The 17,846-nt window shown below is 39.0% G+C and overlaps 1 protein-coding gene, 1 long non-coding RNA gene and 1 pseudogene across 6 annotated transcripts; 2 read left to right on the top strand and 1 right to left on the bottom strand.

Annotated features, from left to right (window-relative positions):
* Positions 1-402: 402 nt before the first annotated feature.
* Positions 403-4,400, bottom strand: LOC146713142 (coiled-coil domain-containing protein 106-like). Its single transcript, XM_085437567.1, has 4 exons — positions 4,258-4,400; positions 3,805-3,859; positions 3,562-3,665; positions 403-1,012 (listed from the first exon to the last, which is right to left on the bottom strand). Exons 1-4 carry the CDS (start codon positions 4,346-4,348, stop codon positions 690-692), a joined length of 573 nt encoding a protein of 190 aa, XP_085293693.1. The 5' UTR covers positions 4,349-4,400; the 3' UTR covers positions 403-689.
* Positions 4,401-4,974: 574 nt separating this feature from the next.
* Positions 4,975-16,836, top strand: LOC146713140 (uncharacterized; annotated as a pseudogene). The gene is made up of 6 exons (XR_014919083.1): positions 4,975-5,155; positions 5,322-5,498; positions 5,688-5,780; positions 12,845-12,891; positions 15,905-16,074; positions 16,238-16,836. The product of XR_014919083.1 is annotated as an uncharacterized LOC146713140 (transcript).
* Positions 6,008-9,598, top strand: LOC146713141 (uncharacterized). Of its 4 annotated transcripts, none has more exons than XR_014919100.1 (6): positions 6,008-6,050; positions 6,247-6,313; positions 7,048-7,116; positions 9,133-9,203; positions 9,322-9,359; positions 9,442-9,598. It is a non-coding gene; the product is annotated as an uncharacterized LOC146713141 (long non-coding RNA). The 4 variants fall into 4 exon arrangements; XR_014919099.1 differs by having other exon boundaries at positions 6,234-6,313; XR_014919098.1 differs by having other exon boundaries at positions 6,014-6,313.
* Positions 16,837-17,846: the final 1,010 nt, after the last annotated feature.

The following is a 17,846-nucleotide window of genomic DNA, read 5'->3' as shown; positions in this document are numbered from 1 at the left end:
ATCAGCATTTGTAAACATATTTTTTATCATATAAAATTGTACTTCAGAAATGCATTATAAATATCCACAACTATCAATTGGAGTTTTGTTGTAAAGTGTAAAGCATAACACCATTTATTAATGACAAATAAACATTTATAAATGCCAAATGGGAGCCTTATTGTAAAGTGTAAAGCATGACACCATTTATTTATGACTACTAAACATTTATAAATGACAAAAGAGAGCCTCGTTGTAAAGTTTAAAACATGTCAACATTTATTTATGATCAACAAACATTTCTAAGTATTACTGGGCATTAAGATAAAAAGTATAAAGCACCAACAGTTATTTAGCATTGCTAAACTTATATACAAGCCTTTTAAAGATAGCTAAAACTATATTAGGGAAACAAATCCCATCCCTAAATTCACCACTGGCATAAAACAAAGGAAAATTATAATAATTATAATATAATAAATTATTATACCTTAACTGAAACTGCACAGCTGTATTATTTACTCTACACACATTTATACAAATCAAAACATTAAAAGAAAACAATAAAATAAACTAACAGGTAAATCTCTTAGTTGTGTGGAAACTCAACACATATGTGAACAGATCTTTGAAAAATGATTGGTTTTGCAGATCTTTTCTTCAGTTCAATATGCTCAAAAAAACAAAACCACTTAGAACAAATTAGGGTTTCAGACAGATTTCCCTCTTCGAATTGGAAGCAAAGTACCAGCGGCCTTCATGCTTTCTATTTTGTTTTTTACTTCATCACTGCCTTGAATTGCAGCCTCACATCGCTTAGCAAAAGCTAGTACCGTCTCTCCACTAGGCCTGTTGGACAGTAGCTCCTGGTACACATTGGGGACCGCCATAGCAAGCTCCCCAACTGATGAAGTGGACACAACAGTGTTCCTGTCGAGCCCATGCTTCTGAAAAGCTTTGGTCATGGTCTTCGTCTTTGGAAATGTCTTGAGGAGGGATTTGTATCGCTGCACAATGTCATTTGGCGTTTGAACTGAAAATGAAAACAAAGCAAATAATTAGAAAAGCAAATGCTCAAAGCATACTAATCTATACATATATATGGATCATTGAATGGTATAATGGTATATATATATATATATATATATATATATATATATATATATATATATATATATATATATATATATATATATATATGTATATATATATATATATACACACACATATATATATACATATATACACATATATATGTATATATATGTAAAACCTATATTAATTCTGATTGTAAGGCTGTTACATTACTAGTTCAAGTTGGAGTTATGATCTTATGAACTATGAAATTGAATCAATCAAGTTAGACCTGGCTGAACTGAATTTGGAACCAGATCTCTTTAGGAATGAACTAGCACAACACTTAAAGTTAACTGACTAAAATCTTTTAACCTTCCTCTCATGTTAGCTTTCTGTTATCATCTCTTATGTTAGCGGGTCGGTTTTGACCCGTGAATTAAATCAGCTATAAAATATACTAAAAACAATAAGTTATCATCCAATTTGTTTCTCATCTCTTGGTTACCTTGTTAGGCTTCCTTATCCATGAAAATGTTGGTTTTAATACTTTTGGCGTGGGCCTCTGGGTCTTTTTTTGTCACTGTACCCCTCGATTTCAATTTTAAAAAAATTGTAAAATTAACCTCAAGAGAATCATATTAATAAATAAAAGGTTTCTGTGTTACCTGAGTATTACTGAGGGGTATAGGACACATCTCTTAAATAAATCTGTTTTATTGATTTTTTTCATTTTAAGATTAATAACTAAAATGACATCTATGGTGTTACGGGTCAATTTCGACCCATAGACATTTACATCAAGAAAAGACAAAAAAAGTTTGTTTTTTTAGCAGTAGACCTTTAATATAAACTGAAAAAAAGAAAAAGTCCACTCCTCCTTTGTTTTGGTTATAGCCGTGGGTAATTGTGGGCTTTTTATCACTTCCCAATGATACAGCTTCACCTCAGTTTGTGAAGTTCTTGTCCGTGGTCATATCTGGTAAAAAATAAAATAAAATAAAATATCACAGCTGATCCTGCAGTCCAGTGGTCATATGGAGGACCACACATTTTCATTGTTTCTTCTCAGGAGTGCCACTCGCAGCTTTGACTGTGAAAATCTGTACATTCCAGGCATAGTTGGTTTTTGCATCACAGGCTTCCCAGATTTTTCTGCCGTTTTTCCCTGGCTTACTGGGTATATATTGCCGGAAGGGGCATTTTCCTCAAAAAGTGGACAAGACGTTCATCCACTGTCACTGGCCCTGGGATGAACATCAGTGGAAGAAACTGCACCCATCTCTCCCAGACATCCCTGATGGGAGCAAGCTTGTCAGACCTCGGTCTGATCTCTCTGTTGTCAAATCTGAGGACTCTTGAATCAAAATGATATCAAATGTGTGAAGTGACATCGTTGCCCAGAAAATGTTTCTGCCTGTCGATGCATCCCATAGACGATCAGTGGCCTCATTGCAGCATCTGTACACTCCAGCAAGAACAATGAAAGCATCCAGGTATTCCTCATCATGTCGCCATGGACTTTTTTTTCCTTCAAGGTTTATCATAGTAATGATGATTCTTTCTAGTGACAATGGCATAAATATCTCAAAACATCTCTTGATGTCACTGACTTTGGTCAGAGCAAACCTTGTGATTCCAGGGGTCATTTTGATGACATTTGCAGCAGCTGCCCTGCCATGTACATCATGAGGTACTGAGCTCCAAAAGATCTTACCATTTTTGGACTTGAATCTTTCAGCAGGAGTAGCTTCAGCACTAGCGACCTCCACCTCTGATCAGATGTGTCTGTGTCTTCTGGATGATAGTCCACATTGTCTTCCTCCTTAGAAACCTGCCCATCTGAATCGCTATGCTGCTCTGTGTCCTCTCCTTCATTTTCACCAAAAATATGATCCTGAACTTGGCTCACTGTGAATCTTCTTCTCATTTTTTGTATGCTGCAAATTGTAAATGTGCACTCTGGAAGTCAAATGGCCACTCAAATAGTGAATTCACCTCACATGCCCGTGTTTATTTTGTTTTGTTTTTGTGCAGGTATACTGCAAAAAACATGCAAAATAAGAATCCCCTAAAGCTCATATGATTAGGAGAGGTGCTTGCTGTAAGTGTTTTAGCTGACAGTGCACTTATGATTTCAGTTTTGGCTTTAATTATTGCTTTATACTCATAATATTATACCTGGGTCGAAACCGACCCTAACAACACAAAGGTCATAATTTTAACTAGGGCATTTTATAATTTAGTGAAAATATTTTTTTTTTGGTTTTATTTTGTAGAAATAGAGGTTCCTGACAAAGTCAAAAAGCCTTGATACAATAAACAAATCTATGTGGTTTTTTTATGCATTTGAAATTTAAAATGGGTCGGTGCCGACCCTAACACGAGAGGAGGGTTAATCAACACAATGACAATAAGGGAACTTCACTGGGATTGATAAATTATCTAATGTTTATTTGAAGACTGTAAAATAAAAACAACGTTCATGGAACAAGTCTAGTTTCATACTTGTAAGGGATGATAGCTGACTTCGGAAAAAATCTCTCTCTCCTTCCAGTTCTTCAATTCTCTTCTTTTGCCACTCCAGTTTCTCCTTCAGAAAAGTCAGTTTCATTACGGCAAGGCTGGGATGGTCAATTTGGTAAAGTAAATCCATTGGGCATCTTTCTTTGCCTTTAGACAATAATTCTGATGGCAAAAGAGCCAAACGGGACAGGCAAAAAAAAAAAAAAAAAAAGAAAAGTCAGTTTCTCTCGCTCCTTGTTAAGAAGGGCAGTTGCAGTAGGGGCAGGATTAGAAGAAGAATCTAAAGAACAAACAATTATTAAATTACAATACTAAAATAATTTATAATCTAAACTTGGGAAACTCAAATAAAATACTGATTAAAAACGGTTACAACTTGAATTTATAAAAAGCCACTTTGTAAAAATTATGTTATATACACCTGTGGTGGTTCAGACATTTCTAAAACAAGGCAAATAATTCTTATGTGTACTGCCTTACCGGGGTGTTTAATATAAATTTAATGATGCACATAAACAAAACTAAAAATATACAACTAAGTGATATCAATAGTTTGGAATAACCAATAGTAATAGAGCTATTCACATGTTATGCGATGTTAGTTAGCCACTGTAGCTAGCAGGCAAATGGCTCGGTAGCTAGCTAGCATTATACTCACCTTCATGTCTAACTGCTGACGTCGTTGTCTCTGCTTTTTGTATCTCTTCGAACGTGTGCTAACTGTGTAAGTCGCAGACGCACACAAATTTTTATCTTCTGCTCCAACCATGGCGCAGCAACTTGAACGAGCGCCTTCAGTGTGTCTGTTCGTGCCCCTTTGGCTTGACCTTTGTTATGGTTCAAAAATATTGGGGATGGAGACAGGAGAAAAACCACAATAACAACACTGGTCCGGTCGGGTTGAGTCAAACGATGATTTAATGATCACACACGTGGGAGATGGACACTGATGCAGACAGCCTCAAAATCTCAAAATGGTGGAGCATTGCTCAAACTTTTATAGCCTCTGGTGCCTCCACCTTATCATACAAAGCCTAAACATTCACATGCTTTCTCTCACACAGCGCCTAAGCTACGACCTTGGCTCCCTGTTTATCTGCTCCTGCTGAAATGGGGCAGAAAACTCCAGCACACTCTGTTCTCTTCTACTCAGACAAATTAGATTTCTTATAACTCAGCAGTATAATGCATCATAAAACAATATCATTCATTCACAACAAGTCAGCAGTTTAATGTAATGCAAATCAGTTTAACTAATGCAATAGTTATCAGCTTCTTCTAATTCAGGAGAATAATGAAAACTAAAACTACATAATAATTCACAATCTTTAATTAGGGGTATAACATGGCATAAAATAATATTATAATCTAACACCTTCCAGAGCGCTCCACTGCCTGTCGCGCTCTGATAGGAGGGGCATTCCTTAATAAAGTTAACTGTGATTGGATGGTTGTATAAGCTCCTCTGCGTTTAAATTAAATTTGTTTTCCCTCCCTTTGGCAGCAGAACATATTTTTTTAGCATGAATCCAGCGGGTTAGATCTACATAACAAAGTCGGAGATACATTATAACAGGTGAGACAATCCTCTTTTTTGCGTGGGACTATTTTTGATTATAGGGCTTGTTTTATATAGCATGTGAAGTTCTTTAACTCTGAACCGATTTGCACTAGACTCCCATAGAGTATTTTACGGTGTTTCGAGGTGATAATAAAATAAATTACTCATTTTTTTCCACCAGAATGTCTCTGGGAATGAGATTGCGCGCCAGAATAGAAGGAAAACAAACTAAATATAAGGCACTAAGGTTCATTAAATGACTGCAGAAGAAACACCTGTTAAAAAAGAAGCTTAGATGTCCTGTTTGTCACCATAAGATGAAAATGATTTCCGTGGTGAAGAAAGACCAATATATGTGGTATGTATAATGCATGATAACGTAGTGCATGTAGTGAATATAGCAAAATATTTCGGTTATCAATGCAAGAGGGAGCATTAACCTCTTTTCATTATTATTTTCTTCATACTTAATTTTGTGATTATCTTTTCAATTAATGCTCTTGTTTAAGGGTCCATTTCTTTACTTAACTCATTGGTATGTTCTCAGGTGCTGCAAAAGAGCAAGTCATAGGAAAGTTTCCAGAACAATTAGAACTGGCTCCCTCTTTGAGAAATCAAAAACATCTCTTTTCAGTTGGAAGTAGATGTAGACATTAATAGTGTTAGGTTTTGTATTGTTGATTGTCATTTATGCTTAGAAATATTTAACCATATATGCTTAGAGGTGTATAATCAATTGTGTAGTGATAGGATGTGTGATCTTTAGCAGGCTGTAAAGGCTTGGTGTGTATTCCACACTGGAATGCACACCTACATCCTGGGAGCATGAGAGAGGTCGTACCTTGTCTTATTGTTTTATGGTAGGATAAATGTGCACTGTAAAACCCAACAGTGCATCTTACTAAAAGAAGTAAGTTGTTCTTACTCAGTTCTGAAAAATAGTTAAAGTAACTTTCATGAAGTGTGTTAGGTAGACCCAAAAGTATACATATGATATAATAACTTTATTGTAATAAGTACACATTATGTTTTTGTAACGTTTTAAGTACTGTTGCTTTAAACAGTTTAAGTTGTGCTAATTCATTTGTATTAGTCATCATCCACAGCCCCGCCCCCAGTGTTTTGCCTGGACTTGTCGGCCATGAGACAGGATCCTGGTCAAGAGAGTGGAAAGTACAAGATAAAGTTATTTTTATGTTTTTTTGTTAATGCTTACTTCTAGCATACAAAACGTACATTTATCAGACTGCTTTGTTTTAGTTGTACTTCGTTGTAATTTATCAGACTACTTTGCTGTAGTAGCTCGTAACTTAGCTTGCCAGCACACAATTCCCGCCTAGCGCTGTATGGAGTCTGCCTTCACAATGTAAAAAATTAACGGTTGGTGGCTTGTTTCAATCAATAGTTGGTAAGTAGTCTGATTTTTGCAAACTGCATGCCACAAAACCTTTGGTAAAATCAGTGTTTACGCTTTTCTGACTCTGACCTTTATCAAGTTCAAATGTAGCCTACTTTTGCACAGTGAAAATAGTAGAAAATTTATTTAGTGTTAATTTTAAGAGTTTAACAGACAAGTTCGCCTTCACAAATTTTGAATATGATGGTTAGTGGCATTTTAGTCGCGAAATAATTTACCTTTTCAAAGCTGCACTGCACCAAACCTAAACGTTTCTGACTCTGTACTTTCCAAGGGTTAGCCTATTGTGTACTTCACTTGTGTAAAATTGCTTTATTATTTTATAACGTATAGAGTAGTTGACCAACCTGAATTGAAAATGAACTGTAGTGCAAGAATAAATCTTACTGTTTTCCAAGCTTGTGTTATTCAGATTGACTGTTTTTAAGTGAAGTAAAAGTAAAAACTGTTCTGCTAGCTTTCTGTTCTCATGGCTTTTGTGTTATTACAGTCTGACGATTGAAGGAGCAGTAGCATGCCGAGAGATCATCCAGCACTGCACTAAAGACAACCAGTAAAGGTGATTTTAAAACGATTTGGTATCAAAATGTGGAATTGCAAGTTGTGTAGTTTGTCTAGTTTTTCTACTGCCATAAAAGTCATGTTGTTGAAGCATTATCGGCTCAACCATGGTCAGTACTCCACAATTTCACCCATACCCTGTCTCTACAACACATGCATGTGTACATTTAATACATTTAATTCATTAAAGATACACATGTCAACAATGCACACTCCCACGCAAAGAAAAGACGGTTCTTATCCAGATTTATTATTATTATAGATTATTATTATTATTATTATTATTATTATTATTATTATTATTATTATTATTATTATTATTATTAATTTTTTTTTTTAACTATTTAATTTGTAAAAATGTGCATACACACACCACACACACACACACACGTAGGAAAATATTTAGTATACACATCCAGAAATGCATACACTATTATATATTGTACATATATTTATTAGTTTCAGGTTGGCCATTCTTGTATTTTGCTCGTTTGTGTTGTTGTGTTTGCACATCTCTGTTGCTTGTGGGGCTCGCACACAAGAATTTCACTCGCATGTGCTGTGCCAGTGTGCCTGCACATGTGATGTGACAATAAAAGTGATTTGATTTGATTTGATTTGATTTGAATAATTATGGATTTTGTTGCTCTATGTGTAATTTTAAAAAGCCATTTATTGAAAGCCAAATGTTTATCCATCTGAGGGGGCATTTAAAACGAAAAGAAACTGTTCCATGTCCTTTCAAGAACTGCAATTTTAAAACCAATGTCTACTCAACCTTCAATGCCCACAAATGCAGAGACCACCAAAATTCAACAAGTTACGATGAAGGCATTGTGCAAAGTGTTATAAATGTAGAACAAAAAGATGACATGCAGCTTGATTCAATAGAGTCATCAGATGACAATCAAGTGGCATCCACCAGTGAAATCAGTGGAATTGAGGGTTTAGAAGAGCAGTTGCAATACAATCTGGCTGGATTTTTCTTGAAAATGCAGACCCTTCTCCATGTGTCCCAGAGAGCAACACAGGAGATTATTGAGCATATTGATCAGTTGTTTTTGTTATCACAACCTTTGGTTAGAAAATCAGTTGTAGATATACTGAAAAAGCACAACTGTACATATACGGACAAACTGGTGGATGAGATTTGTCAGGCAGTTTCTGATAGTAATGTTTTACATAAATGTGTCACATCTGAAGGACCACTATCTACAGCAAAGAGGAGGAAATCATATTATGAAGAAAATTTTCCATATGTCAAACCTGTGGAGTATTTAATTGAATCGTCAAAGCACACTTATATGTATGTGCCTATTCTCACATCTTTGCAATTGTTGCTGAAAAAAAATGATGTGCTTGAAGAAATTAAACAAGCACCCACACAGATTCCTGGACATTTCATGTCATTTTGTGATGGATCCTACTACCAGGAAAATGTTCTACTGTCACAAGAGGGACAGAAATTGTCAATGATACTTTATGTGGATGATTTTGATCACAAACCCACTTGGTACCTCAAAGAAAATACATAAAGTCTTTGGAGTTTATTGGACACTGGAAAACTTTCCAGTTAAATCTTGTTCTGCTCTACACTGCACCCAGCTTGCTCTGCTGTGCAATTCCAATGATGTACGCCAGTTTGGGTGTAAGGAAATGCTGTCACCACTCTTAAATGATCTGAAAACTCTTGAAGAAGTAGGTGCCTACATTGAGACTCTTGGTGAATGTCTTAAAGGCACTGTCTACTCTGTTGTGGCAGACAACCTTCTGCCCATGGACTTGCTGGTTTCAATGAGAGTTTCAGGTCTACATATTTCTGTAGGTTTTGTCATGCCACCCAAACAGAAATGCAAACAGAAAATGCTGTTACAGGGAATTATGTAATGAGAACAAAAGATGCTCATGATAATTATTGTGCAAGAGCTTCAGAATGATGACATTAAGGAAAACTATGGTGTTAAAAACACCTGTGTTCCTTCTGACCATCTCTCTTTCTTTCATCCTGTCACAGGCTTCCCACCTGACTTCCTACACGACCTGTTTGAAGGTGTCATTTCAGTGGAGTTGGCACATTGTTTAAAGGTTTGATTTCTAAGAGATATTTTAACTTAGAAGACTTAAACAGAGCAATTCTGCACTTTCCATACCAACATTCTGACAAAGTTAATCGCCCTCATCCAATAACCTCAAATTTTGCCAGGCGAGGGACCATGGCCAGCACTCTTTCATGAGACACAGGTAAGTACAACTATGTATATAACATTTGCTGCTCATATAGTATGCTGTGTTTTGCTTATAATATTTTTGGAATTCTCTTCAGCTCTACTTTGAATTTCATCGGATCACCAATCAGAATCTGCCACATGTGTTTTATGCTGCGCTGGATGATTATGCTCCTCAGCTGACTGGACTTTACAAAAAGAGGAAAACTGGACGGGTCGGTGAAAGGATGGAGCAGCTTTTGTCAGCATATGGAAAACAGGTATTTAAAAGATACTAATTATTATTCTGCTTGCTTGGCAGTTGCCATTGTTATGTGTTTGTTTATTTATATATATATATATATATATATATATATATATATATATATATATATATATATATATATATATATATATATTAGGGCTGCCACAAACGATTATTTTGATAGTCGACTAGTCACCGATTATTTTTGCGATTAGTCGACTAATCAGATCATCATCCACTGAACGTAAAAGTACAGCTTATTGCACCAGCAGCATCTGCTCTTATATAACTATCATTAGCTTACAGCTTTAAGTGTTTAAGGTCTGTGCTAACTAAAAATAAAGACAAGATGATAGTTAATTGAATTCTAATTAAATGTGCAGATTGTTTCGGTGGAGTTTAATAAACTCAGCCGATTTACTCAGGAACAAATAAAATACTGAAAAAAGCCAAACAATAACATTTTTAAGTTATCTAAGTGACTTGTATATGTTTAACCTGAGTAGGGCGGTGGGTTTGAAAACGATCTGCCGGGAGTCCGGTGCTCTCATGGCCCCCGGCTAGCTATCGAGCTAGTGGGTAACAGACGCCTCCGAAAACGTCGGAGCGCTTTTGAAAATATGTGGTGTCTTGATAAACTGAGCAGATATTTGAGGTTTACACAGCTACATTCTCGCCTGAAAATATGTTAAACGTTTCTTTTGTGACCCAGAAAGAATAATAAGAGTAATATTAAAACTAACTAGCTGCCGCCATTGTTGACAACTGCGCTGGGCCGCGCTATGAATTCTGGGACACAGTTTCTTCTTCTTCGGGGTTTAACGGCAGCTGGCATCCTTGTACATGCAGTACTGCCATCTTCTGTTTCAGTCCGTTATTACACTCTTAAATCCTGCTACTTATTCCTGCTTTTGGGATCTTACAAAGCTTCAAATGACGCGTCGACTATTAAATCAGTCGTCGACGATTTTGATAGTCGACGTAATCGTGACTAGTCGACTAATCGTGGCAGCCCTAATATATCTATGCAACTAGAACAGCAGTTCTGGCCGGCCTACCAATGTACCTCAGAGATTTTCAAAACATGCAAGGTACTTTGGTATTACAATAATTTGCACATTTGAATTTAAAAAAGGTTGAAAGGAGTTTATAAGTCATCTGGACTTGGGTTGAAAGTTGAAGACGTGAAGTTGAATGACTTATAAACTTCTTTCATCCTTGATTTGACTACCTGGATGAATGAAAAATGAACCTTCACTGTCAACTTAAAACATGTTATGATATATAGAATTTGAAAAACTGAAGAAAGGTGCCTGAACATTTGTATTTATGCTTTTAACAGAGATATTACAGATGAATAATTGTGCACTCTGTATTATATCTTAGGGTGAAATTGAGTTCTATGAAGCCATAGAATTGCTCTGGTTGCTGATGTCGATGAAGAGGAGGTGCCTGGAGGAGTTCCTTTCTCACCACGCCAAGTGTTCATAGAACTTGAAGATCAGTTTGTTATGACTCATCACTCATGGACTGATGCCCTGGTGTCTTTGTTTGGGCTAATCTATGCTCTGCATCTGAGCTATCCTATGAAGTATACTGGCTTTTTTGAGTTCATTCAAGTAGTGTTGCTGAAGCTAGACGATGAGAGAAAGCAACTAAAACCAAAATTGTAGACACTAAAAAATGAGCTTGTGCAGATGATGTTTGTTTTTCACTGGTCACTATATTCGTGCTTTTTCAGTTATCTGTGAATGGCTTCAATAGTTTTATTTGTTCTGGGTAATTAGCTTTCTAAAAGGCAATGTGGAGAAAGCTAAGAATAAGGAGAAAATCCATATTTGACGTTTTGTTTGTGATTGAAAAAAATCTTCACATAGTGTGTAATCTTAAGCTTATTTCTAAAAACATATTTTAGTTACATGGAAATCTTTTGCGAGATAACTGATAATTAGTCAATATGTACAGTATACTTTCATGCTTTATTTTTTAATTGTGTGATGAGTGCCAGTTCACTCGAGGTCTGGGCAAAACTGTTGCGAAGCCACAAATACCTTTGAGAATACTTTTTGTTAGTGACATCCTTAGTTCAGCTGTTTTCTATAGTTGCATTGCTGTAGTGCATGTGATTTCATTATTATACTAAATGTTACTTAAAATTGTGATTGTTATGGCTCTAATTGCCTCTAGACTATTGTTTTTTTATGATGTACACCTATGTATCAGGTCTACATGACTAAATTTGTGTTTTGTACATTTAATCGATTTTCAAAATGCTACAAAAAACATTCAAAATTCCCTAAAAGTGCAAGTTTTAAAATGCCTAATTATTTGTTATTTGATAATGGCTTTAGCAGTCATAGGTTATGACTGAAAGTATGGTTGTATTCATTCTGTATTTTCTCTGCAGTTAAAGTTAATAAAAACTGAATGGAAAGAATAATAGCTTGGTTTTGCGTTAATAGTACTTGAACCATTTGGTGCAATCGGTTTCCCCAATTGGATTAAGTTGTTTAAATACAACTATTTAAGTTAATTTAACTTAATTTGAATATGAGCATGTAACACTTTAAATAAGTTTGAATAAATACAGCATCTTAGTACAAGAAATTTAATGGTTTAAGTTGAAACATACTAAATACAATGAGTAAATAAACATAATGCATTTGAGTTACATTATCATATTTGCTTTGGGTTCTTGGGACTCTAATAAAGTACTTAAATAACCCCAAACTGTTTAAGTTATAAAACTTGAATCAATTGGTGCAATCGGTTTCCCCAAATCATTTGAGTTAACTTAACTTGTCAGGTTTTACAGTGTGGCTATATCTGTTTTAGGCTAAGTGCCTTTTGTTTAGATGAACTGCTGGACTTCCAGACCAGCAGGTTTAGGGAAGTCATTTATGGGGTCACACTCTGACCCCACACACACACACACATGGTACTCTTTGTTTGTATGTAGACGTCGTATGTTAATGAACCTATGCATATTCATGTAACCTCAATAAAAGAGCAGTGTTACGGGGGAGCGGTCGAGAGCAACTGGGGTCAAGCGAAGGAACAGCGTTTGTCCGGTTCTCTCCCGTGCACGAGAAACATGAAGAACTTTGCCTACTTCGTGTCTTGCTTTGCTATGTAATTATATTGTCTTCAACGTTCCAGCGAATAGGTTCAAGCTACAAACCTATCAAATAGCAATGCACCTTTCATAATTGAACACCAATACAAGACTTGTGAAATAAAATTAGGGCCTCAGTAAGTAATAATTGCCTCAATTTCTATCACAGATTTTCACAAGGGCTCAGGCTCAGACAAATAGATATCAGAATCAGAATGGGGTTTATTGCCAAATGTTGAGCAGGTTTACAACATTAGGAAATTGCTGCGGTGCTTCAGTGCAAACATGGTGTCATAAATAACACTTAAATAGACATGGAAAAAATAAAAGTAGGGATAAGAATTAAAAGTGCTACATGGAAAGATATGTGCATGAGATATACATGAGATATATACATGAGAGTAAGAATTAAGAGTGCTACGTTGAAAGATATATACATGAGTGCAGGTGGTGATCAGTGCCAAACATGGAATGATACAGTGAACACAGCGTAGGGTCATGTGTTAGTGGCGGGGACAGTCATATGGTTATTGTTCATGTGTCCAACAGCAGAGGGGAAGAAACTGTTCTTATGGCGAGAGGTTCTGGTGTGGATGGACCGGAGCCTCCTGCCTGAGGGGAGCAGCTCAAACAGACTGTGTCCAGGGTGAGAAGGGTCAGCTGAGATCCGAGCTGCACGCCGCAATGTCCTGGAGGTGTACAGGTCCTGCAAAGATGGGAGTCTGCAGCCAATCACCTTCTCAGCAGAGCGCACAACGTGCTGCAGTCTCTGTTTGTCCCTGATAGTGGCTCCAGCGTACCACACAGTGATGGAGGAGGTGAGGATGGACTCGATGATTGCAGTGTAGAACTGCATCATCGTCCGTGTTGGCAGGTTGAATTTCTTCAGCTGCCTCAGGAAGTACATCCTCTGCTGGGCTTTCTTGATGACGGAGGTGATGGTGGGCTCCCACTTCAGGTCCTGGGTGATGGTGGTACCCAGGAAGCGGAATGAGTCCACAGAGGTGATGGGGGTGTCAGTCAGGATGATGGGGGGGAGTGGGGCTGTGTGCTTCCTGAAGTCCACAATAATCTCCACTGTCTTCTGGGCATTCAGCACCAGGTTGTTGTGGCTGCACCAGGACACCAGACGTTCAACCTCCCTCCTGTAGGCAGACTCGTCCCCGTCCGAGATGAGTCCAATAACGGTGGTGTCATCTGCAAACTTGATTAGCTTGACAGACTGGTGGGTGGAGGTGCAGCAGTTGGTGTACAGGGAGAAGAGCAGAGGAAAAAGAACACAGCCCTGAGGGGAGCCGGTGCTGATGGTCCGGGAGTCCGAGACATTCTTTCCCAGCCTCACATGCTGCTTCCTGTCCGTCAGGAAGTCAGTGATCCACCGGCAGATGGGATCAGGCACATTCATCTGGGAAAGCTTGCCTCGGAGATGGTCTGGAAGGATGGTGTTGAAGGCAGAGCTGAAGTCCACAAACAGGATCCTGGCGTAGGTTCCTGGGGAGTCCAGATGCTGCAGGATGAAGTGTAGGGCCATGTTGATGGCGTCGTCTACAGACCTGTTGGCTCTATATGCAAACTGCAGGGGGTCCAGGAGGGGGGCCGTGAGGGTCCTGAGATGGGAGAGAACTAGGCGCTCAAAGGACTTCATGACCACAGATGTCAGAGCCACGGGTCTGTAGTCATTTAGTCCAGTGATCCTAGGTTTCTTGGGGACAGGGATTATGGTGGAGGACTTGAAGCAGGCAGGCACATGACATGCCTGCAGTGAGGAGTTGAAAATGCCAGAAAACACTGGGGCCAGCTCGTTTGCACAGTGTCTGAGGGTGGCAGGAGACACGCCGTCTGGGCCGGGAGCTTTCCGAGCATTCAGACTCCTAAACTGCTTCCTCACATCTGCTTCATGAATATGAAGAGTTGTGGTGGGAGGAGGTGGTGTGAAATCCTCTTTTGTGTGGGGTGAGGAGGGGGGTGTTGTAGGTGAACGGTTTGAAGGTAGTGATGGCTCTATGGAGGGGGGAGAGGTGGGGGAATTAGTGTCCAAAGTGTCTCTATTGTTGGGGCAGTTGGAGGTGTGAAGGCTGCCTGATGGCTCGTCAAAACGACAGTAGAAGTCGTTAAGGGTGTTGGCCAAGAGCAAGTCATCAGTGGAGTGGGGGGTTTTAGGCTTGTAGTTTGTGATATTCCTAAAACCTTTCCACACAGAGGCCGAGTCATTCTCTGAGATCTGCTGCTGCATCTTCTCAGAGTGCTGATGTTTAGCAATGTCCACTTCTTTAGTGAACCTGTACTTGGCCTCTCTGTAGCAGTCCCTGTCTCCGCTTCTGAACGCCTTTCTCTTTTCCAGCCACAGCTTTTTGAGTTTAGGAGTAAACCAGGGTTTGTCATTGTTATAACTCACCCTGGTGCGTGATGGCACAATGCTGTCCTCACAGAAGTGGATATAGGAGGTGACAGTGTCTGTAAACTCGTCCAAGCTGTTAGAAGCAGCCTTCATTGTGTCCCAGTCCGTAGACTCCAAACACGTGCGAAGCTCCTCCACAGCCTCGTTGCTCCACAGTTTTTTAGTCCTCACGACAGGTTTGGAGAGCTTCAGCCTCTGTCTGTACGCGGGGATTAGGTGGATCATGACGTGGTCAGAAAGTCCGAGTGAAGCGCGGGGCACCGCGCGATAGGCCCCGCTGATCGTGCTGTAGCAGTGGTCCAATGTCCTCTCCTCTCTGGTCGGGCATTTAATATACTGCTTGTATTTTGGAAGCTCATGGCTCAGATTGGCTTTGTTAAAGTCCCCAAGAGCAATGATGAGAGAGTCCGGGAATGTCCGCTCCGTGTGGAGAATCTGCTCCGCGAGTGCGCACTGAGCTGCCTGCGCATCTGCGTCTGGCGGGATGTAAACAGCGGCCAGGATGAATGAAGCAAACTCCCGTGGAGAATAAAACGGTTTGCAGTGGATAAAAAGATATTCCAGAGAGGAAGAGCAGTGCTGAGCAATAACTGTCACATCTGTGCACCAGCCACTATTGATGTAGAAGCAGAGACCTCCACCTTTGGACTTACCGGAGAGAGCGGCCTGCCGGTCCGCGCGCAGCAGATGGAAGCCCTCCAGTTTGAGCGCGCAGTCTGGGATGTTCTCACTGAGCCACGACTCCGTAAAACATAAGACACAGGAGGAGGCAAAGTCTCTGTTCATGCTTCTCATGATCTATGATCGATGATGAAGTGGCTGGCAGCTCCAGAACACTAAGTAGCATGGCAAGACACATTCGACATGTTTGTATACGTGCAATTAAAAGACACAGAATAAACAATGGACACCGTCTTGGTGGTGACAGAGAATTTGTGGTTATAGATGAAAGCTGTCTCCGTCATCAGCGAAAGGTTGGTAAACTCTCAGACAGGTTTGTTAGAATGAATGCAGATCTGAATGTGTCCTCTAAACATGGAAACCTTTACCATAAGTAAAAAAAATTAGTAGAAGCAACCATCTCTTTGAATGTTTCTTTGTAGATATTCTGTTTAATTTTATTCTTTTTGTTTTCAGTATGCACGTGGATGCTTTGGAAATGCATGGAAAAGGAAGAAATGGGTATTTGGAATGATTGAAATTAAAGACAAAAGGCGAAGGCTCGTGTTAAAACTTGTTGAAAAAACGATCAAGGCGCCACCTTGTTCCTCTGATCAGACAGCATGTTAAGTTGGGTAGTGCCATTATCAGTGATGAGTGGAGAGCCTACAAGAATGTTTTGACAAACATAGGGTACTGCAACCCGTTCTCACTCCCGACGCGTAAAATAATGACGATTTGTCACGTCCCTTAACTTCTCATGCTGACGCCTAAGGTACCCTTCCACGTTTTTATGCGACGCTGTGGGTTGTCAGTTCATTCCAATATGAACCCGCTCGCGGCGATCAGAGACGCTTCGAGCAGAGGCTCCAGCCATCCATTTACTCCAATAATAACCCCGTCACGGCGAAACATGACGTCGTGAAGCACAATCTAACTGGAGAACCGGGGACCCTCTCCGCGAACGGGTTTTTCTCCCTAATTTAATGCTTTCTTTTAATGACATCGTTAACATTTCTCAACAAAAACACATGAAAGTATCACTGATAATTCAACAATAAAATCGCTTCATGTTGTGGCCATCACACAGTGTTCTTTAACCACTGTATCGGGAAAGCCAACAACAACATGTGTGTTACCTTGGCCAGGTCTGCGGCTCTGAACCATGGTAAAAAAAACCAAAATCTTCAGGCTAATACGTCGGGTCCCGTGTCGGGCTTGTGACTGCTAACTAGCTTTGCTGTCAGTGACCCCAGTGTACAGTCGAGTCTTAACAGCCTTCTTACAACTGGGCTCGTCAGCCAGTCTTTTTGGCTGCAGTGGTTATTATATTTACATGCTTTCAATATTTTCTTTTTATTTAGTTTCTCCCGGCGGGTAACAACTCGTACTTTCTCCCTCCCTCGCACTCAAACACACACAACAGGAGGGGGAGTCCTGCACGTTCTCCCTGCAGCATGGACTACGCTGTCCACGAGGGCCTGTAACACTCTGCTCACATTACATTCGAATTAAATCATTTTTGGCTGATGACAAAAAAAAAGTCACTTCACGGGCCAAATTGCATTAAATTTTTTCACGTAAATATACAGGCCGCAAGTAGGGCTGACGTGGGCCGCGAGTTTGAGACCCCTGAAGGATTTGGCAAGTTTAATTTGAAAATAAATAAAAAGCGTCTAATAAAAACAGTGACATATATTAACAAGTACTATTCATTACAGTCTGCCAACAGCCAGATTGTGCTAAATGAATATTAGGAAAGTAACTGGTACTTTGCAGAGTTCTAGCTAGCAGTAGCCCAGCTTAACAAAAACAGTTAAAATTCAAATATGACACTTAAAGATGATGTATTTTGATACAAACACTATTTTTTTACTAGTTATCATGTTACTTGTTCTAATATCAATATAAAACTTAATATTTAACCGAATAAAACTTACCGCAGCACCAAAACAAGATGGCGACCGAAGATTCTGAAATGCGCTGCTCCACAGGAAATGAAGGCGTGGTTTAATTTAACACCCACAGTGCTAAAATGCAGTAACGACTAAAATCCACACTAACACTTTTCAGGAATCAACTCCCG

Source organism: Copadichromis virginalis, linkage group LG3 (assembly GCF_057382275.1).
Source record: "Copadichromis virginalis isolate Kocher_CV1m ecotype Utaka linkage group LG3, C_Virginalis_male_GT1.1, whole genome shotgun sequence".
NCBI lineage: Eukaryota > Metazoa > Chordata > Actinopteri > Cichliformes > Cichlidae > Copadichromis > Copadichromis virginalis.
The sequence above is the reverse complement of the archived record's forward strand: the minus strand, read 5'-3'. Positions and strand labels throughout refer to the sequence as shown.

Excerpts from the sequence above, each read along its gene's own strand:
- LOC146713142 (XM_085437567.1), bottom strand. The coding sequence starts at position 4,348 with ATGGTTGGAGCAGAAGATAAAAATTTGTGTGCGTCTGCGACTTACACA. Across the intron at positions 3,666-3,804 it reads CTTCTTAACAAGGAGCGAGA|GAAACTGACTTTTCTGAAGG; the intron begins GAAACTGACTTT and ends CCTTGCCGTAAT. Across the intron at positions 1,013-3,561 it reads TCAGCTATCATCCCTTACAA|TTCAAACGCCAAATGACATT; the intron begins GTATGAAACTAG and ends TTTCATTTTCAG.